General features: G+C 42.9%; 1 protein-coding gene across 1 annotated transcript in view; it reads left to right on the forward strand.

The window, feature by feature from the left end:
• farp2 (FERM, RhoGEF and pleckstrin domain protein 2) overlaps positions 1-22,199 on the forward strand; it is a 28,104-nt gene that overhangs the window by 3,406 nt on the left and 2,499 nt on the right. The window contains exons 3-23 of the mRNA XM_054602243.1: positions 4,281-4,385; positions 5,885-5,927; positions 6,015-6,093; positions 6,392-6,489; positions 7,027-7,141; positions 9,671-9,818; positions 9,912-10,007; positions 10,123-10,286; positions 10,382-10,450; positions 10,594-10,651; positions 10,786-11,050; positions 15,761-15,945; positions 16,146-16,235; positions 17,342-17,475; positions 17,583-17,902; positions 18,989-19,119; positions 19,209-19,277; positions 19,363-19,452; positions 20,740-20,822; positions 21,006-21,124; positions 21,367-21,530. Coding sequence (XP_054458218.1) covers positions 4,281-4,385; positions 5,885-5,927; positions 6,015-6,093; positions 6,392-6,489; positions 7,027-7,141; positions 9,671-9,818; positions 9,912-10,007; positions 10,123-10,286; positions 10,382-10,450; positions 10,594-10,651; positions 10,786-11,050; positions 15,761-15,945; positions 16,146-16,235; positions 17,342-17,475; positions 17,583-17,902; positions 18,989-19,119; positions 19,209-19,277; positions 19,363-19,452; positions 20,740-20,822; positions 21,006-21,124; positions 21,367-21,530 — 2,625 coding nt within the window. The remainder of the gene's footprint in view (positions 1-4,280; positions 4,386-5,884; positions 5,928-6,014; positions 6,094-6,391; positions 6,490-7,026; positions 7,142-9,670; positions 9,819-9,911; positions 10,008-10,122; positions 10,287-10,381; positions 10,451-10,593; positions 10,652-10,785; positions 11,051-15,760; positions 15,946-16,145; positions 16,236-17,341; positions 17,476-17,582; positions 17,903-18,988; positions 19,120-19,208; positions 19,278-19,362; positions 19,453-20,739; positions 20,823-21,005; positions 21,125-21,366; positions 21,531-22,199) is intronic.

Consider the following 22,199-nt stretch of genomic DNA (forward strand, 5'->3'; position numbering starts at 1 on the left):
CTGCAGGTACCGGGCATGGTCGTCATCATCCAGCAGACATTTGCTCTCGCGTGGCTCTTGTTCGCAGGGCCCCTCCCCGCTGCCAGCAGCACAGGAGAAAGCTCAGCCTTGTGGTTTCTGGACAGGGGAGGCCGGGCCCAGGCACAGGGGCAGAGGGAAACACAGGCTCCTTTTATCCAGCAGCAGCCAGCCCCCTTCTTCTTCTGCCGGGGCCCTTAACTTCCAGCTCAAAACACGCAAATAAAAAAAGGGCACATGGTTGGGACGTGGAACCCCGGCCGTGTGGAAGTGCAGTACAGTCGGGGGTGTGGGGGGGGTAGGCTTTTGCTTTAGTGTTAGCAAACAAGCACATAAATAGCGGGGTTGACAACAAAGTGGGTTAGTGGTGGTGGTGGTGGTGGTGGGGGGGGGTTGGACGGCCTCTGGTGTTAAAAGAGCAGCTCTTCAGAGGGAGCAGTCATGGCCAGTACAAAGTTTGAGTCCGGGTGGTGGGGGAGGGGACACACACACACACACACACACACACACACACACACACACACACACACACACACACACACACACACACACACACTGGAGCCCTGCTAAAAGTTTGGAATTCTAACCACTGGCCTGCAGCTGAATCTTTTTTTTTTTTAAAACTTGTTATTTTTTTTTTACAAAACTTTTATGCTGATCGTTCTAAGATGGACTTTTGGTCTGGATGTTGTTGCGTCTAGTTTTAAATATATGTGTTTTTAAGCATCCTGCAATAAGTCAAAGATAAAGTAATATCAGACTAGAAGTGTTGGTTGTAATAAGTGGAGTCTGGCATCTGTTTCGTGTCAAAAAAGGAGCGCTCTCGCTCCTCACTGCCGGCACTACAGCTGAGCACTCTGATCTCTCATCTCTACCAAGCGCTCCCACTATCCCGCTGTGTGCTGAAGTAGCCAAACACTTGTGTGCATATTGTATTTTGCTGCTGGGAGCAGTTGGCTGCCACTCCCACCCGTAATCTCTTTTTTTTTTTTTTTTTCTGCGTTTTGGATGCCAAGATTAGCGTTCAAAGTATCTGGGTTACACAGGTGACCTGAACAGAAGGCACACTACAAAAAAAAAAACCCACCTGATCCCTATTACCACCGTGTCACTTTCCTCTGCCAAAACAAACGCTCCTGCTCAGGTGTGTTCTGAAAAGAAGTTGACAAGTTGAGAAAAGCATCAAAGGACCTGTTGATGTGTGAGATGTCTCCTCGAAGACTTGAGAAAGAGGCCACCGGTGTGCAGAGCTTTTTTATTTTTTTTTTAAATGCGTGTTCTAGGCAGGAAATCCCCCCCGGTGGCGAGGCCTTAACAGTGTGTGTGCGTCCTGCTGTGCCGAATGCAAGCGCCAACACACCCCCATAGCGTCAGCAGGAGGTCCTGCCAGAGCTCCACAACCGTTCACCGGTTGCCGGTATCCACCACGCTCAACCTGTCCTGCGAGCTACACCCAAGCCCTTGATTTGAAATTGGGCTGGGTGAAGTCTGGGTCACCTGCACTTCTGTGTTTTTTTTTTTTCACTCTTTCGTTCTCTGTGCATGAGAAGGGCAGTCCGTCCTGTCCATAATAGCTTCTTTCAAACCCTGCACCCTCCCTCCTCCCCTCACACCCCACAGGGGAAGATTTGTCTCCCAGAGAAACATCTGTTAGTGATAATCCCCGCTGCTCTCTGAGCTTGATTGGGTGACCCACTGACTGGCCTTAACGTTGGAGCTCAGGGATGAGACTGAGGTCTCTAGTTGGGTGTGAACAAACTGCGTGGAAACTCGCTGTTGCGTCACAGATGCGCCTGAACTGAAAAACGCCAGATGGACTTTGAGGTAGCAGCCAACTGGATTTCACGGCAGAATGGTTTTAGATAAAACGTGGTTTAAGACGCTGTCTGTGAATGTCAACCAAAATGTTTCATTGGCTTTTTATTTGTGCTTTCAGATGATGTTTACACCCCAATATTGAAATCATCATTACTCATGATAGTTGTGATAATTAAACTAGAAGGATTCTCAATATACTTTTCTGTAATGGGGGGCTGCTGCAATTATCAATTCATCAGCGGATTTAATAATTTAAATCTTTTACACTGTAAAATATCAAAATGTGAAAATAAATTGTGGAAAATGCTCACCATTATCGCCCAAAGCCCAAGGTACCTTCTTAAAAACTGCTTGTTTTGCCTGCCTAAACAGTCCAAAACCCCAAATATTTTAATTTGGCTATAATATAAAACAGAGGAAAAGCAGCAAATCATCAGCCCACTCGCTGTGCAGATCGTATAAATTGGACATTTATATGATGTTTACATGTGCTTTTAAATTCAGGTTTGGCTCGCTGCCTTTGTAACATGGCATTTTCCCCCTCTCCTCACTGTTCATCACTGTTCTTGAATGCAGGAATGCCGAGCATATTTACAGGCCGGTATAACAACTTGGTGCCCGCAGTGAACAAAGCGACCGATTGAACACACAGATAAGCCAACGTGGGCAGCGTGATTTGAGGTGGAAATTATCTGCAAATGTATGCGGGTTGTGAGATGATGTCATGTAGAAACTCCTCTGGAGATGGAGCCAAGTAGATCCAGTGTGTAATTCCAACTTTCTGTATGTTCAGGCTGGAGGTGATGTGAGGGTGATTTTTCTTTTTTTATGACAGTACCGTACCGTGTTCCTTTTTGTCAGCTGTCATCCGTTGCTCTCAGATCGTGGAAGATAAAGCTGAGGATTTTACTCTTCCCCTCAAGAAAACTGAAGAGTGCTGCTAATACAGTTTCACATTCCTGCAGAGGGTTAATGAGTTACACAAAGGAGGGGCTTCCCAAAGCACAGCAGTCCACACAGAGAAGTTTCACTTACAACTGCTACTCTGAGGGGGAAAAATATGTTAACTGTTCTCTTTGTTCTGGTTTTGTTGTCAAACCAATCACTGTTTTTTATTTTTACAAGTTTGTAAAAAAACATTTGAAGAGGTGGATTCAAATAAAATCCATGACCAAGTTGATTGGGCTCATTATGCCTCTTTAACATGCTGTGAATCTGCTGTCAAAATGCTGGTTACCCTCAATTCACCTGTAATTTCAAACTGAAAGAGGTGAACATTGTGAGCATTAAAAGGGAAAGTAGAGATTATTGGTTGGAGATGTCTTAATCCGCAGGGAAGATGTGGTTTAGAAAAACACTTCAGACGTTGACCCCCGTCTGCTCAGTGCGAGACGACATCGACCCTTTCTTGAACTCCTCTGAATCAGTCCAAACTGAGGCGGAGGCCCTTTTTTAAAAGTTCCTCACATTGGACCGCTGATCCGTTTGCTGATGCTGTCTGGATTGAACGTCTGGCCTGCACTCAAAGTATTTTAACACACACTCTGGTTGAGATCGGGCTGTAATCAGACACTGTAAATACACAAGAGGGCTGTTTTACAACAGATTCCTACATTTATGGATGTCGTGCCAGAAGGTTTCACCTGCAATTTATATGTTATATATGTTTTTCTTTGTGAATGCGGAACACACGATTTTATCAAAGCAATGAAAATACTTAACTACAGTAAATCTCCCGCTGCTCTTTAACATGTAATGTTTTACTTCGGCCAATTTTTCTTCTTTTTATACAGCTTTTAAAAATACTATTTTACATTACAACCAGATGTTTCAGGCTGTAATTTACCCCCCCTAAAAAAAGTCACAGGAGAGGATTCCAAAACCTCAAGTGCAGTGTGTTCTTAGTACGTAGTAATTAGCTTTTCGTTTAGTGAAAACAAACCCCAGAGCGTATGGGAAGGTAAACTTCAGGGGCCGATTTCCGGCTCGCATATTTTGAGGCAACCCGCCAGAAAACTTTATTAAAAAAATGTAAATTTAGAATGTGTTTTAGCAGTTGACTTGCTCATCGTGAAGCTATTTGGACTGACAGATGGAACATAGGCAGCCATAAAGCACACGTGAAGTCGATCATTTACAGATGCCAAATATTTTCTGCACCACACAGACAGACGGCCTGTTTATGCTGCCCTCCAACTAGCATGGCCTTCCTCACCTCGGCCCAAGCACACACAAAAAAGTCATTCTTCATATTGATGTCTGTAAACCACCAATGTTGTTGTTCTTCTGTATTGTTCTTCAGCCTTTTTTTCTTTTTTCTTTTTTTGTGGGTCAAAAACTTTCTCTGTTTATTGAGGTTGTAAGATGTCTCATCGGTGGGCTTTTAAGATCTTTCTGTTGGCACGGTACTGAAAATAATATGAATTCCTTTTCCTTTCTTTCAGACAAAATCTATTGGACAGTATCTCCTCACTGAGGTTTTCTTGAGAGGCAACCTCATAGAGAGGGATTACTTTGGCCTGGAGTTTCAGAACATGCAGATGAACTGGGTACGTACCGCCATGTCCAATGTTTGCTAACTGACACATTGACCGTCCAGGAACAGTCATGTCAGTAATTGTTGATCAGCAAAGGCAGCCAATGGTTTATTTTAAAGGTCAAAGGTCACAGCTCATTGGGAACAACTTCTTCAGTCATCTCTCAGTTGCTGTTCTTGTAGCTTTCCACAGCAGTGCAAACGCTGATGTAGTATTGTTTTTACTGGACTCGAACGGTATATAATCTAGGAATATTTTTAACCCGTCTGGCAGGAGCACCCTATATACAAATGTCAGACTTTCCAGTGTTTAATCCCTCCAGAAACATAAGTGGAATTCAAGACCACCACTGGGTTTCTTTTTTTGTAAAGCAACAGAGAAGATATATATATATATATATATATATATATATATATATATAATAAATAATACATTTGTTTCAAATATGCTTTAACACGCCAAGTCCAGCACAGTGTTTAAAGCCCAGCAACTCCAAATATAAATAACTAAGTGCCTCTAACCAAAAAGGGCAATGACAGTCGAGGTCAAAGTTCAAATACATCTTACTTTGGCAGCTCTGTTTTTCTTTAAACCGTCGTCGGGTGTGGCGGCTTGTGCTAAGTTGCATGAAGCTAATAATGTCTCAAGCTTAAACGATAACATTGAGTTTCAACACTTTTGGAATTTAAAAACTGGGGAAAAGATTCAGGCAAATGTCAGCTGATGCCAGCAATGAGTCCTAAAACCAAGAGATGCACTTCAGGTTCCCTCATCTCACAGTCAATGTGCTTTTTGAATACTGTTTTGGTTAGACGCCCAAATAAGGACTGTGGTTAACACAAGCTGAAGCTAACATTATGTACTACTATATGAAATTCGTTTAAAAATATATATATATTTCAGGTGTCTTTAAATGACACTACGGAATGTCACCATGCCAAACTCAGAAACCCATCTACTCACTAGTCCTCCTTCGCAACCTCATAGTGTTTATACTCTTGCTCATGCAACAGTGATGCAGTTTGTTCATAGCCTAACTTTAGCTTTTCCCTTGTGGCGATTGCATTTAATGCTTCAAAGTTTGTGAAGTTTATCTTGTCTTTGCCACAGAGCTTATTTTCCGCAATAATTCAAAATCCAGTGTTAAGAAAACAAATTAAAAGCTGTCTTTTTTTGTGGAGGGAGCCAGTGTGACGCTAACTTCCGGGTTGGGCCTACAAAAACACGTCATCCCTGCAGCACTCTATTACTCAACATATCTGTCCGCATCGAGCACATTCCTCTCTCAATCAGGCCCAGATGGAGGCTTTTACAGTGAGGCAGTGAAGCCATTTTTCTTTTTCTTTTTTTGCCACATTCTATCATCTAGAATCTGACATAATCGCTTTGCAGTACCGGAGTCATTTTTTGGTACAGCTGGTACCATCTGTTAAAAAAAAATAAAAAATAAAAAAAATGTAGAAAACATTTCTCATAATATGGTGAAGATGACACTATTTCTTTCTCCTCAGGTTTGGCTGGAACCAACGAAACCCATTATTAGACAAGTCAGGAGTAAGTGAGCTTAGATATTAATTTAATATTGAAAGTGGCTAATGAAAGTGTATCTGTGCGCTGATGATCTGGTCTCTTGTTTTGCAGGACCAGAAAATACACTTTTTAGACTGTCGGTGAAATTCTTCCCTCCAGACCCTGGTCAGCTGCAGGAGGAGTACACGAGGTCAGTGACTGTAATTTCCTTCTGGATATTACCTTTACCTCATGCCTGTGTCAAGGGCTTGAGAAAATACAGTGAATTTTTTTTTTTCTTTTCTTTTCAGAAGCATGCGTTTCTGGTTTTAAGGGCATTATAGTATTTGTCCTCCTGAAAATGTTAATGAAATTCTTTTGAACGCTTTGCTGCGTGTGTTTATTTGAGGAGATATTTTGTGAAGGCCTGCTTGCAATATATTATTTACTTCCCATGAACAAATACTAGATAGACACTTAACCTTTTTTTATTTTAAATTCTTTTACAGGTACTTATTCTCGCTGCAGATGAAAAGAGATTTGATGGAGTCCAGGTTGATCTGCACAGAAAATACCGGAGCCCTGCTGGCCTCTCACCTCGTCCAGTGTATGTTTTAAGCTGCTGTTTTTTATCTATCTATCTATCTATCTATCTATCTATCTATCTATCTATCTATCTATCTATCTATCTATCTATCTATCTATCTATTTTGAGGATGTAATTTATGCTGCTGTTAAACTGTATTTGTTGATATTAACGGGGTGGACAAAATAATAGAAACACCTATCAGTATCACACAAAATAATACAGCAGCAACAATAACTCCAAAAGCCTCCAAAAATCGTCATACAGCTGAGTCAACCCCTCTAAAAGGGAACATTGTTACCTTCATGATGGCAGGGCTGTTATATTAGACTGTTAGTGTTAGCTAGGTGTACCTAATATAGTGGGATTCACAAACCACTAACATCAGGTGTGATCACACGTTAAGAGAAAGTCTCGAGGCACGTCTTTCTAATTTAATTGCATTTGTTCATTGAAAAATGTCTTTGTATATAAAACTAATGTGTCAGTCGCTTAATGGTATATGTTTAGCGTGACATGTTTGGAAAAGCTGACGTGTTGCTCTTCCACAAACCACAGCGGAGATCGGCGACTACGACGACGCAGCCGACGTGGACTTCCTGAAGACGACCAAGCTGTTGCCGTACCAAGAGAAGGTGCAGGAGAGGATCATGGAGCTCCACCGCAGGCACCTGTAAGTTGCTCCCTCCGATCTGTCCTGCGGGTCCCACGTCTTTTCCTCACCACTTTTTATTTTATGAGGATTTTTGCTCAGAGAATCAAACTCCACTTGCACTAGGCGACTTTATTTATAACAAATAGAAAATATGCACAGTGACAAACTCAATGATTCCTGTCCAAAACAGAATAGCACTTCCTAACAAGGATGTTTCCAATGAATCCATAGTGCACAATTTAAACCGCACCGTCGGACGTTGCTGATCGCCGAATATTGCATCAATTAAAATCGTGCTGCCGTAGGAAATTGTGGGCATTATCGCCTATCCTTTCGTATAGGATGGTCCGGTGAACCCTATGCTAAAGGAGATAAGAAAGGAATTAGTGAAGCACCTTTCCTTAGCATTTAGAGAATTCTACCAGCTCTCATCATTGCTGCCATTAAGATACTTCATGGGCATTACTTACTTACTTACTTCATAAGCAAAAAAAATATTAAATAAAAGACAGCGGCCCTTATTTCATCTTGAGCTAAAGCTGCATGATGGAAGCTGCCTTTATCGGCTCGCCTTTGTCCCGTCTGATCTTGGCTGAACATTTTTTTCCACTAACACTCTTTGTATTGGAATCTAACAAATTGGGAAGTAACCAGTTTACTTGAGTTTGTGAACCCCTTACAGCTGCTTCAGCAGTTATGTTGATATAGCTAAGAGCACACATTAATATCTGCAGTGTCTGATCACGACCACAGAATAGACCAGCTGAGTGCCATTCGATTGTTGAGTCACAGCTGATGAGGGGGCGCTTCTGCTCAACTCTCATGTGTACAGTTCATCCTATTTTTCCTTTTTTAGTCTCTAAAATAAAAGTAAAAACTTAAAATAAAAAATACTGTACATTATACGTTTTCTGTTTTATTCAATCTCTTTATAGTAACAAGCGTTAGTGTGATTTGTCGGGACTGTTGCTGTTTGGGTCTCCATAGCATCGTGGCTTCTTTCCCTGATAATGCAGTTGAAGTAAAAAATAATTAAAAAAACATCTTTGTAGCACACCAGAACACATGGTGTGCTACAAAGATGTTTTTTGATGCTTTTTTTTTCCCTTAGCATTTTCAGCTAAATGTTGAATAAACTGAAATTTTGAGTCATAAACGCCTGTCGCCGCACAAAGCCGTTTTGAACCATCTCCAATTCGTATCCCGCAGGGTTTATCAAAGGAATAACAATGATTTGGATTGTGTTAACAGTGGCACGTTGTCTTTTTTTTCATGTGGCTTCACAACACAAACTTCGATGAGGTAACTGAGCTGAGAAACCATGTTCTTGCTAAACAACCCTAATGAGAGGGTTTGCCCCATCTCAAAGAGTCCAGAGTCTCACAAAACCTGCCCGCTGCACTTTTCCCACCGTCAGCCTCCTCGTTAGCTCAGTGCTACCCTATGGTCAATAGGGGTTCCTTTCAGCCAGCCTATAAAGACCTTCTGCTAATCTCTTCCCTGGAAGCACAAGCGGCGAGTTCCCCTGGCCTAATCCCCTGCTCGGGCCTGCTCTATTAGCCATGAGGCCAGTGGGGCAGGGGAGGGCCCTAAGGAGATTTTCAGCGCTTAACGGATGAACAAAATTAGAATGTGGTGATGATTGGATGGATAGGTCTCCCTAGCACCCTGTTTGGTTGTAATCCTATGGTTTTATATAAATCCTGGAAGTTGTGAGGGATTTCAGGACACACCGCGCTGCAAACGAGTCGCAATGCAACTTTTATTGTTTGAAATCCAGAAGATGGATCGCAGCATGGATTGATTGCGATAATTAACTCAGTACAGTTATACTGAACTTTTGGCATGGTTTATACATGGGAGAATGAAACAAAATCTTTCAGTATTGTCGTTATCTTCATCAAAATGCTTCATCGAAATGTGCTCCTGGAAAATGTGCTCATACTGTTTATGGAGAAATGATTCATGGCAATAACAATTAGTTATTACAAAGAAAATCTCTTTAAATGACTTTTCCTGATCATACGGTTTCTGTCAGTATTGATAGAACAGTCGTTTGATAGAAGGCCGATTTATTTTTCCCGGAATAAATGTGGTGAGATATGTTTCATCCAGCAGTATTTAGGAGCATCAAGGTTTATTCATGCAGCACATTTTAAACTCAAAGAGAGTTACATCACGAAACAAATCAGATGTGTTAGAGATGGAAGCACAAGACTTTAAAAACAGATTTGGTTTAGCCTTGATTGACCAGATATTACACTTAGTTGTGCACAGAGCTCCTTTTTGCTTTAACATCTTTTTTTAGCTGAAGGCCAATCATCAATTTGTTCATTGCACTTACTGAGAAATTCTGTGTCAGTGTAGTTATTTAGTTAAATGGGGGTTTCCTGCAAAATCACAATGGTTAATGTAATTGTTCTATATAATTTAGTCTAATAGATCTTAGAGGTTCATTTAAAAGAGGCCTAAGGAGGACCTTTTTACCTGCAACGCAAGTGTTTATTTATCTTTTTTACATTTTTTTATTTTTTTTTTCCACTCCAGGGGCCACACTCCAGCTGAATCAGATTTCCAGATCCTGGAGATTGCCCGTAAACTGGAGATGTACGGCGTCCGCTTCCACCCGGCGGCCGACCGGGAAGGCTCCAAGATCAACCTGGCCGTCGCTCACCTGGGCCTTCAGGTTTTTCAGGTGACCGCCGCTCTCACGCCGACTGTGTTTCGTGGACGTGACCCTAACGATGTCGCTAAAGGTTATTTTCTCTCCTTTTAACAACTCTCCCAGGGCAACACCAAAATAAACACCTTCAATTGGTCCAAGATTCGCAAACTGAGCTTCAAGAGAAAGAGGTTCCTGATCAAGCTCCACCCAGAAGTTCACGTACGTAGTGATGTCTTTATTAAAAAAAAGAAATGCATTTTACCTACCTCCACATCCACTGTGAAAGGGACCAAATAACTGTGTTGTTTCATTGTCTTTCTTTGTGTGTGTTCAGGGGCCCCATCAGGACACACTGGAGTTCCTGATGGCCAGTCGAGACCAATGTAAGATCTTCTGGAAGATCTGCGTTGAATACCACTCATTTTTCCGCTTGTTCGACCAACCCGAGCCCAAATCCAAAGCCATCCTCTTCACCAGAGGCTCTTCCTTCAGATACAGGTATCACATACAGACAGTAAATAAATAAATAAATAAACCAAGGCCACACAAGGTGTCAGTTTTTTCTAATTCTAAACTCTCTCTCTCTCTGTCAGTGGACGGACCCAGAAGCAACTTGTGGACTACGTCAGAGAAAACGGTGTTAAGAGAACTCCATACCAGAGGTGAGTATTGCTATACTGAGACTACACGCTGTTTATCGGAAAGACACGCTGTTTTTCTTCCTAATTCTTAAGTATCGACCGAGAAATGTTTTCCACACTGCGGCCATTTGAATAATTCTGTAATTTAATTGTTTCCCTCTCAGGAGGAACAGTAAAATACGAATGTCTGCTCGCTCCCTCGCCACAGATGTGCCAAAACAGGTCAGTGGCACTACGAATGGAGCAAAAACTTTCCACATATTGTGCTCTTAATGAGTAAACTAATACAATTCTCCTTTTATTAATTTCTTCTTTTTTTTCGCCCCACTCTGTTTTTTCCTCATCCTTTCGTTCAGAGCTTGTCATTCAACGACAGTCTCAGGGCCGCAGGCTCCCCATCCTCCGCCACCGTGACCTTCCACCCGGCTATCTCCAGTGTCCTCCCGCGAGCAGAGCTCCAACTTCAGCCAAGGACTTTGCAGACACCGAGCCGGTCTCCAGCACCTCCCCAGCAGCAGCAGCAGCAGCAGCTTCAGTCCCCTCTGCAGGCCACCAGACCCCCCAGCCCTCCGAAGGAAGAACCTGTCAAGGCCGCGTCTCCGTCTCACTTCGCTTTTCAAGGTGCCCCTAGAAATCCGGCAGCAGGACACTGCAGCCCCTTGTTTGTGTGTGTAGAGGGTGGCACTTCCCAATCACTGCCCTCCAAAAATGGCAATGAGGATAACGAGCGCAACGGGCGGAGGGCTACGGGGTGGGAGGTGGGAGGGAGCAGCGGTGGTAAGAGGAAGGGGGTCCTTACACCCGAGGCGTTCGAGGCGAAGCTTTTGCGCGCCACACAGAATCACACGCTCTCAATGTCCAACTCGCCGCTGCACGTAACCGAGGAGTTCATAGATGACGATCCTACTGAAATCTCCTTTTACGGCGGCGGGGCCGAGGCCTTCTCCTTTGGGCTCGAGGAAGAGCAGTATGATTGCGCTGGGGAGGCGTACCCGGGCGGTAACGCTCTGTTAAGCGTGGGCCTTGAGGACCTGTTCAAGAACAGGCATCTCTACCCCGACATCTGCGACGGCCGCTCCGAGACCAGCTCTTTGGTCAACAGCCGCTCCGAGTGCAGCCACCTGGACAACCTGGGGCTCATGTCGGCTGGCGAGACCATGTCAGAAGGCTACGGAGGTGGCGGCGACTCGTCCTCGCTCCGCCTGCCGGGCTCCGACATCCAGTCGGAGGCCAGCTCCATGGTCAACTTCCCGGCGTGCTCTGTGCGTTCGGAGAGCAGCTCCGCCATGCAGTTCAGTGACCTGGTGGAGCAGTTTGAGCAGCTCAGCTACCCGCCCACGGCCACCGAGGGCTCCGGGAACGGCAGCTCAGACTCTGACTCCGACTGGGGCCCCGACAGTGCCCTCCCCCCCGAGCAGAAGCTGTTTAACAGTAATCTGCTGTTGGGGAGCGGCGGGATAGAGGATTTCCTCCGTCAGTACCACAACCTGCAGGCGCTGGCAATCGCAGACCCCTCCGGATCCCCCCATATTCAAATGTAAAATCGCGTATCGTTTCAGCACTTAATGATTAATAATTTTAAGCACTCTTTCATAATGCGGTCCCAGCAACACTTTTGACATTCAGAAAGCTTTTAGTAATCGTAAGGCAGATGACAAAGATGGTTGCACCATGTGATAGTGTCCGGCTGTCTTTGTTTATACGTGGAGTGATTTCAACCGCCCTCTGACTCAACTATAGCTCTCTGTGCTGATGAGTGGTGGGAAACATCTACTCTTCCATATGTTGGTTTGCCGCAGCACTTATTCATTTTACATTTTTATCAGTGATTTGACCCTGCGTATCCCTACCCCGGTCAGTTTTTGGTGCTCTTTTTTTTCTTTTCCATTGGCACACACTTTTTTTTTTTTTTTTTTTTTACCTGCAACATTCAGCCCGTTGAGAGCAGATGTCGATCATGCATTTTGAGTGAATCCCATCGAGCATTCCAGGAAATACAAAATGTTTTGCATTTGAGGAAATGCAAAACATTTTTGTGCTTTTACTTTGGAAGCTTTGTATCTTTTTATTGCAGATTTTTATTTTATTTTTTTAAACACAAAAGTACCCATGAGTATAGGAATGTTTTGTTAGTTTTCCCTCCCCATTTGCTGAAAGGATGTCAGAAAAATATTCCCGATCCACCTTTATAGTTTAAATTTAATGAAACAGATATAGTGTCTTGTATTTTAGTAACTTTTAGGATGATTTCTAACCCTGTATTTAACAAATGTGTGTGTGTGTGTGTGTGTGTATATATATATATATACACACACACACACACACTGCTATTAGTAATTATCACCATTATCTGGCTTTTAAAAATCTTGTTAAAGGAAATCAATAATGTGTCTCGAATCTCAGGGTAAAAATCAAAACAGAGTTCAGTGAACCTCACACTGTATGTAAACCATTAGTGCTTGTGCACCTCACTGACATCTGCTGGCTGAAGTAGTCACCAGCAGTCTTCCCATCAGACTAGTCCACAGCATGAATGTAGTAGGTATCATGTAGGTCCACGACATCTGAAGGATAAAAATAGGAACCATTAAAAAAGATTCACCAGAATAGACACCCACTAACGTTTTGGCTTGGTGCTGAGCTTAGTTAAAGAATGTAAGCAGTGTACTATTGAGCCAGTAAACTACACTGTTGACGCCACTTTCTGCAATATGAATGTTTATTGTGCTTCTGTAGCACACTTTAGATTTAACTTTAGTAAACCATGGATTATAGTGTCTGATACTTCCTACTTATTAAAGCTTAGAATGTCTCATCAACATTAGGAACGATCTTAACTTCAAGGAAACCCTTTGGGTGAAGTAGGAAAGTGTCAGTGCACGACTAGGTTGATGTTTGTCTCTTTTATGGCACGTGGTCCTTCAGCATCTTTTGACTTTAGCTGTCTTCAGGGTACCAACAAGCTGTTTGTTTGTTTTTTTTTGTTTATTGGAAGGAATCATAGTGGATCTTTTTTGCACATTGGCCACGAATTTCTCAGTGCTTTTACAACGGCTGGATTTTATTTTCATGTTTAAGTATTGCTATAGGAGCAGTTGTTAGCTGTCACGTGGTACGTCGCTAACACACTAGCATGAGCAGAGCAAGTGTCCGACCTCCAGGTCTCAGATAGGTGTGTTCTGTCTGGTCTCGACGAGTCAATCTTAAAGTAATCACTTAAAGCGAATACTGTGTCGATATCTAACTAATCTGTAGCTTTTTGTTCATTCAGTGATGTCATTTTCTCCTCCTGAAAGTCTTGACATGCCAAGTGCAATTTTTTTAAATTTCCTATCATCTGAGCTCGCGTGAATCTGCAAAGACAGACTCCACTTAGCTTCTGCAGAGTTTGCATTTTTCTATACATGTTTTTTTTGTGTGTGTCTTGCACCACCGTGCCTTTAAGCACTTGCTTTTTATATTTTTCACGCAACATGCTTTTTACGCGGATCTCAGGTGTGCGTTCTGGTTTTACTCTCCAATAGCGTCGGGATATTTCCAGTGAACATCCGTGTGGAAAACTTAGTTTTCCTCTTTAAGGCAATAGTTAAACATTCACAAGTTCTCATTGTCATTTTGAAGGATGGCAAGCAGCCCATTCTGGTTTCATGTGCCATCATTTAACCCATTGGAGCTTGTGGGTTTGGTCGGTCTGATCGAGGGGTTTGTCCTGGTGGCTTTTCTTTCTTATTTTTGCCTTGGTCCTTATTCAGCCATGTGATTTTTTTATTTTTTTTTTTTTCCCCCACATCTCGACTAAAGATTGAATCAATGACCATAACCAGCTAAGCTTAACTGCACTTAGGCACCTAGTAATCAACACTTAATCCTGAAACATGTATATTGACTTATTATAAACAACCTGTACTTAAATGTGTGTATGTTTTTACTCTCAAGAATAAAGTCATCACTTTTGGGTACCATGAATGTCAGACTAAAATTATTTTTGTTTTTTTCAGACGCAGACCGACATTTAAAAAAAACAAAACATAATGGTGATGTCTTTCTTTTAGCTGCTTTAACAGAAATCCCAGTGGTGTTAGAGGGTCAGATCAGGACGGGAAAAGTTTATCTAGCCCTCTGTCTCCTGAACCTAAAATCTGAAAGCAGCTGTAGATATGTGACAGTAGAAAGAATTTTGGGGGGGTCTATACTAAAACACCAGCCTTGAGAAATTGTGAAAATGTGTACTGTTTTAGCCTCATTATTTTCTGAATAACTATAAAAAACGAAATGAACCTCTGCAGGATCAAGTTTAAAAGCCTTCTTTTTTTTTCTTTTTTTTTTTTTTTTTACAGTAACTTCTGTTGACTCATCACTTCAGTCAGTCCTTTTTTTTTTTTAAATTCTCCTCCAATTAATATGGAACACTTTTCATTGTTACGTTAGAAGAAGACGCCTACGTGCGACAAGTAAACACACGCCGCTTTCTAAACATTTGTGTGCTGTCGGGGGTTGGGTTGCACTCATACACAAAGATTCCTCAACCTAATTCCAGCTGAGTGTGTGTTTGTGTGTGTGTGTGTGTTCCATGTTTGGACAGGCTTTGTGCCAAGTCATTCCACAGCAAACCCTCGTCATCCCGCTGTGGAGTCCGACGTTCCTCCTCTTCCCCTCTCGTGTCGTTCCCTGTCAGATAAACCATAAACGACCGTTTGCCCTACAGACAAAGCCACATTCCTGATAAGTCTTTGCGTGAGCAATTATTTCCGGGTCGAGTAGTGTTTTTTTTTTTTTTTTTTTTCTTCCTTTTTAGGCCTTCCTCCGCTCACTTTTTTTTCTCTCTTTCTCTCTCTATTAGAAGTGGAGGAACAGCTGTGGTGACCCGTGTTGCCCAGCGTTTCATCTGCTCCTCTCTTCTCCTGATTTGAGGCAGAAACAAAAAGCGCCGGTTCTTTTGAGACGGAGCTCGTATAAGTTTGCAATTAATCATTTTGTTGTTGAGGGCTCTAAAAACAATGGCAGGGGGGCGGGGGAGAGAAAATCTGGGAACCATTACTTGCTTTGATCTGCTCCACCGTCTCCCCTTTTCATTTGCGGGCCAATGCGTGTGATGAGCCGTGTTTTTCGTTTTTTTTATATTTGCTTAGAGGAAACCATGTTAGGTGAATGTGAAGTTATGAATTTGACTGTATGCAAGTTATGATTGTTGACTTAAACTCTATTCAATTATTTCAAAAGCTTGTATTTTACTTCCCTATCCTCCTCGCACTTTAGTCTAATAAGGATATTTATAAGACTTGAATGATTTAACAATCTAAATTTTATTCCATTTCTGTTTTCCCCCCACAGATTCAGCCGTGGACAGCCCCCAGGTGTCTCCCTTCAGCTCCAAGGGTCCCCTCTGCATGTCCCCCTCCTTCCAGATGTCCACCCTCAGCCTGCCGGGCCAGACGCCGTCGCCACTGCAGAGCCCCATCCTGAGCGAGGTGGGCAGCAATGCCAGGCTAGAGGAGGAGGAGGAGGGCAGGAGGAAGGTACACTGCTTACATGCCACCCCCACGCCTCACGGCCCCCCTCCCCTTTTTTAAGAGTAGAAACCAGGGTACACTAGTCGTATATGATGGGAGGGGATTTTCAAAACCGTTTGTTTTTTATAAAGGAGTTTGAATTCTGTCATCGTTTGGAATGTTGTCCATCGCGCAGTTTTAAAACGCACGTCCCTCTTCTCTCCCAGCGATATCCCACCGACAAGGCCTACTTCATTGCCAAAGAGATTCTTACCACGGAGCGAACGTACCTGAAAGACCTCGAGGTCATCACTGTGGTGAGTTTTTTGTTTTTTTTGGGGGGCGGGATTTACCAAGCCAAGGTAGAAATAGCGTTATTTAACAACAATTGTAGTAGCTTGGACTATATATTTGTGTTTTTTATTTTATTTTATTTTTTTAATAATATGTATCAAAAAACCATAAGATTGACCAAATTAAATAACCAAAAAACAAGTATATAGAAAGGAAATAATAACAGACAGGTATAACGGTTAACATAGTGAAAAAGCTGTTAAAGGGAACCCGGCCCTATCTGTGTACCTTTAATAATATTCAAGTCACTACAAAGAACATTTAACAATAAACATATGATCAATGTAAATTCACCCTCGCATCATAACAATTCCTTCCATCACACAGATATTATTAATACAATTGATCAAAACATCAGTTGAACGTATTTCTAGGCTTGCAGGACTTCAAATCAGAAACCGGTGTTTGAGTTTTTAAATGCAGAGCACCAGGGCTGCACCCGAATCACAATTTTCCAAGTCCACTCTGAATCACATGTTTTTAGAATATTCTACATAGAAATACTGTCTATAATTCACTCCTCAGCCCAGTTAAAGTACAGACTGCACACCTGCAGAGCAGCTGCCCCACACTAATCTCATCTAACGACAAAATTAGATTCAACTCTGAATTATCAAAGTTTAAGGGGGCAGCCCTACAGGTTACCTAGATATCTTTGAATTTGAATGTTTTTTTTAACAAATCTTCATGAACTTCTAGCCAGAAAGGACCTAATAATAACGATGAGGATTTGCTTTGTGTGGCCTACAGGCTCTTAATTTTGTGTAATGAGTTATTTTCAACCAGAGAAAACTCGCTCAATAAATCTGAACATGAAGCCTTCACATATCAAATCCCATTAACTCTTCCTCCGGTAAACTTTGGTAACTTTCCATTTCTCTTTGAAACATTTGCCTGTATAAAAATGACTACAAATGTTGAGCATGTTAGGTTTTGAAAACTCTTTACAGAGAAAAAGGGAACCTAACACATAAACTTAACCTTCATACATGATTGATTATACATACCAGTCTATTTAGGAGGTAAGTAAATATGCATCAAAAGTCTGTTGTCCCTCTCCTGCCCCCAGTGGTTCCGCAGCGCTGTGATCAAAGAAAACGCCATGCCTGAAGGCCTGATGACCCTCCTCTTCTCCAATATCGACCCCATCTACGAGTTCCATCGGGGCTTCCTCAAGGAGCTGGACCAGAGGCTGGCTCTCTGGTAGGTGTTTCTCTGGGCTATATATATATATATATATATATATAAAATATAAATATAAAATGCATGTGTCCAATGAGATGCTAATAAAGACCGAAAAAAATCCACAGGGAGGGACGCTCAAACGCCCACGCCAAGGGGGACTACCAGAGGATCGGCGACGTGATGCTGAAGAACATGTGCGCCCTGAAGGAGTTCACGGGCTTCCTGCGGAAACACGACGAGGTGCTGACGGAGCTGGAGAAAGCCAGCAAGAGGCTGAAGAAGCTGGAGACGGTCTACAAGGAGTTCGAGCTGCAGAAGGTCTGCTACCTGCCCCTCAACACGTTCCTGCTCAAGCCCATCCAGCGCCTCATGCACTACAAGCTCATCCTGGAGAGGCTGTGCAAGCATTATTCTCCCGCCCACCGGGACCACGACGACTGCAAGGGTGAGTCTTGCTTTTTGTATATTATTAATAATATGACTTTTACTATTTATAACATATAACAGTATCATGATGAACAGAGGCACAATGTTAAGATGATGGTAGATGATGGAGACAACTTTGAGGATAAAACATCTGTACATCAACCTTTATTATAATAACGCCTGTACATCATCATTTAGTATAGGTGTTAATATAATACAAACTAAATAAGTAGCTTATTTTGCATAACATTGTTCACACACAAAATTCAGCTCCAAGTGCTTTATATATAATCATAAGGAAAACATTTTTAAAAGAGAGCAAGCTAAAAGTAACCAACTGGTTTAATAACGCCATGATCGGACTACATGGTATTTTTTCTCTCTGACCAATCAGTGGTCGACAGTGTTTTAACTCCGCCTTCCAGTATTTGCTCACCTCTCCTGAAACCCCGACCAACGCTGAGCTATAGAGCTGGGCTATAATCCAATATAATAATTTATCATCTTTCAATGGAATCATCGTTATGCATCACATGTGGGAGATATCGTGATACACATTTACATAATCTTGATAATAAACAAGCTCATGTTAATTTTACACATTTTTGTTCTTATTTAAAGAGAAAATTCTAATTCCTTTTCGTATGTCAGGTTTTAAATTCACACAGTAAAATACAAATTCAGGCTTTAACCGTGTGGTTATTTCACATTTACTGATTGAATGACCAAAAAAACATGCTATATCATGAAATATATTGCCTGGAGATATGAAATGACCAATATCAAGAATGAAGATTTGGGCCAAATCGCCTGGTTTTAAGTGGTACCAAGAACAAAGTGGTTCTATTCCATCCACAACTTCTGCAATCGTTTTGAATCGTCTATTAATATGGGTCACCCCTTTATAGAACTTATACTCAGGTTTTACCTCAAATTACCATTCTTAGAGATACACATGTTTTTAATACAAAATATCTACAAATGGAAGATGAAACATATTTATGTTTCTCAAAATTGACTGAGTAAACCTCTGTTCTCTTATCTCTGTTGGGATGGTTAGAAGTTGCTTTTTTTTGTATTCCCATTATTTTTGTTCCCTTTGCAGAGGCTCTGAAGGAAGTGGCCGAGATCGCCACCCAGCTCCAGAGCAGCCTCATCCGGCTGGAGAACTTCCAGAAGCTGACGGAGCTGCAGAGAGACCTGATCGGCATAGAGAACCTGACGGGGCCAGGCAGGGTGAGTGCAGTGACGGCGAGCGGAGGCTAGGGGGTGCTGGGAAAACCGTCTGACAAACCTTACCTTTATTTATTTATTTATTTTAATAGGAGTTCATACGAGAGGGGTGTCTGTACAAGCTCACCAAGAAAGGACTGCAGCAAAGGATGTTTTTCCTGGTCAGTACACCACCACTACTTACTTAAACTTTCATTTCAACAAATCAATGCTCTTAAAAATGTAACTCTAAATGCTTCTTCTCAGTTCTCAGACATGCTCCTCTACACAAGCAAAGGAGTCACGGCGACCAATCAGTTCAAAGTGCACGGCCAGCTGCCCCTTCACGGCATGATCGTGAGTGTTTACGCTCCAGTTCACCCTTTTCTAACTTTTGTCGTCCCCCCCCCCCCGTTAACCTTCCTCCCCCCATAGCTCCAGGTACACTAGGAGAAGAGTAGCAAAGCCCGATGGTGAGATGTGTATGATGTGATCAGTGTGTTGAGAAGGGAAGGGCCCCCGGGTGTCCTAACTGTGCATGTCTCTGCTTTTACTCCTGGCTGCAGCTCATAGTGCTGGATACACCGGTAAGTCCTCTGAGCCCCGCCGGCCCTACCCTTCTTCTCCCGCGCTCTGGTAGACGGATCACCAAAATATCGCTCAAGATGCAGAATCTAGTCAGTCCGTGCAATAGTCTGTGGCTGTATGTTGAGCCACAATCAACCCGGGGAAGTCTCAAATGATGAAATACAAGCAAGGACATAAGAGATGTTCCTTTTTTGCCACAATGGTTAAGTGTGTTTTGGACTTGGGGTGGGTACCGATAGGAAAGGAAAGCAGCTTTTTCCATCCAAGGAGTTCCTGGTCATTTTAGTCCAGGGACTACTTTTCAAGGAACTAAAAGGTTCCTGCAGCCCGTTCTTGACTGCGTTTTCACGGTATTTACTGATGCATCTTGTAATCGATGAAATACAGAGGGGGGAAATGAACAGCAGAGTTATTCTTCCGATGAGTTTCTGAAATCGCCGTTAAACAATCAAAAAAAATCTTTCTCTTTCTCTTACTCACATGATCTCTATCTATTATTCTCTCTGTCTTTTAAAAAAATTAGCCAGGAAACGACAGCCAAGCCGAACTTTAGTTTTGATGCAGTCAAACAAAAGAGAAACACTCTCCCATCGTTGTAAATCTATTATAGAGTGCTAACTTTTTCAATTAATGAATGAATCCTGTACGGTGTGTTTCACCAATCGACGACGGTCAACCTTGTAGACCACACCTGGAAAGTTCCTGTATTTTCAGAAAGTACAACCCCCCCCGACCAGGGCCTTTTTAGGGGGGGTAAAAAGCTTAATGTAGACCCTGGTACCAGCAGTCCAAACAGCTTCCTAATCCCTGGGGAAAGTTCCTGCAGTCCAAACGCGGCTCATATGAACTCACGGTTAACCTCCACACAGACATGTGTAGATGCTCCGGTAGAAGCCCTTTGGAGGTCTGTTTGTGACTCCAGTCAGACTGCCCGCCTGTGTTTTCCCCCTTTTTACTCCCTAAGCTCAACTCATTCATTGTTAACGAATGTGTTTTTTTTGATGGAATGCTTCCCGCGTCGGTCCGACGTTGTCTGGGTTTCTCTTTTGTTCCTAGGTGGAGGAGAGTGAAAACGAGTGGTCGGTCCCTCACTGCTTCACCATCTACTCTGCTCAGAGGACCGTTGTCGTGGCTGCCAGGTGAGAAACCAGAGAGAACAAGGTTTTATTATTGGACCACAAGTTACACTGTAGTGTTTTTTAGATTAATAGTATTCAGATAATCTTGTACTATGCTTATTATGCTGTAAATAGCGACAACATTTAACATCGTGTAATGCGGTGCACTTTTGACCAGTCCGTCTGTTTTGTCTGTGGTTCCAGCTCTAAAGTGGAGATGGGGAAGTGGATTGAGGATCTGAACATGGCCATTGACCTGGCCAAGAAGTCCCAAGAGAAGTCCAGCATCTTCCTTGACACTGGCCTCAGCGATCACTCCAACCGTAAGAGCTTCTATTCCCTCAGTGTTTCCTGAAGACGTACACTGACTGCTGTTCTGACTGAGTGGAGGCTCTCTCTTTTTTTTTTTTTTTTTTTTTTTCATACTTTTCCTCAAGTGAATAAGAAAATATATTTTTTTCCCTTGGGATACAGAAATGAGTTCAAATGTACAGTTAATCCCTTCCTTCCCCTTCCAAACGACTTCCTGTCCCGCCTCCTCCTTCCCCCCCTTCCTCCCCCTCAGGATCGTCCGATGAGGTCTCTCTGGAGCAGGAGTCGGAGGACGAGATGAACTCGTCCCGCACGTCTCTGGACAAGCAGACGCACCACCGCTCCAACACCACCATGCACGTGTGCTGGCACCGCAACACCAGCGTGTCTATGTCCGATCACAGCCAGGCTGTGGAGGTACTCCTCCTCCGCCCGCGTTTAACACACACACACACACACACACACACACACACACACACACACACACACACACACACACACACACACACACACGATTACACATCTGAACAAAAACACAGACAACAAGTAGTTCAACTCGCGGATTTGAGGAAAGCGGCTGCCGTCATCTTCACGTTTCAGCTCCTCTCTCTAACAGTTTCCCTCTTTTCATTCCCTCCTGGTGTCTGTTAATATCCTGTGTCTCAACGTTTGACTGAAGCATGTCCCCGAAGGTTCTTTGCAATCGTGAGGATATTAATAATGTGCATGCAATGAATGATTTCTCTTCCAACCTTCTTATTTCACAGACTTGGAGGACTTTCCCCCTTTTTTCTTCCTCTCTAAGCTAACATGCTAACCCTGTTATCTGCACCTTTTTCTCCACCTTTTTGTCTCCACACCCTCTCAGTCTACGGCTCTCCGGCCGTCTCACCAGAGCTTCCTCCTCGCTATCTCCTCGGTCAGGGCCAAAGACCAAATACCATCACACACGTTTGCTGGTACCGCAACCAGAACCTCTCTCTCACTGATTACCTTCGCATGAACCAGGTACCGGAGCCACACGGCCCACGAGAGTAGCTTCCTCCTGTAGTCTCGGTAGAAAGCACAGCCAAGTGAAAACTGCTA

The sequence above is a fragment of the Anoplopoma fimbria genome, chromosome 8 (genome assembly GCF_027596085.1).
Source record: "Anoplopoma fimbria isolate UVic2021 breed Golden Eagle Sablefish chromosome 8, Afim_UVic_2022, whole genome shotgun sequence".
NCBI lineage: Eukaryota > Metazoa > Chordata > Actinopteri > Perciformes > Anoplopomatidae > Anoplopoma > Anoplopoma fimbria.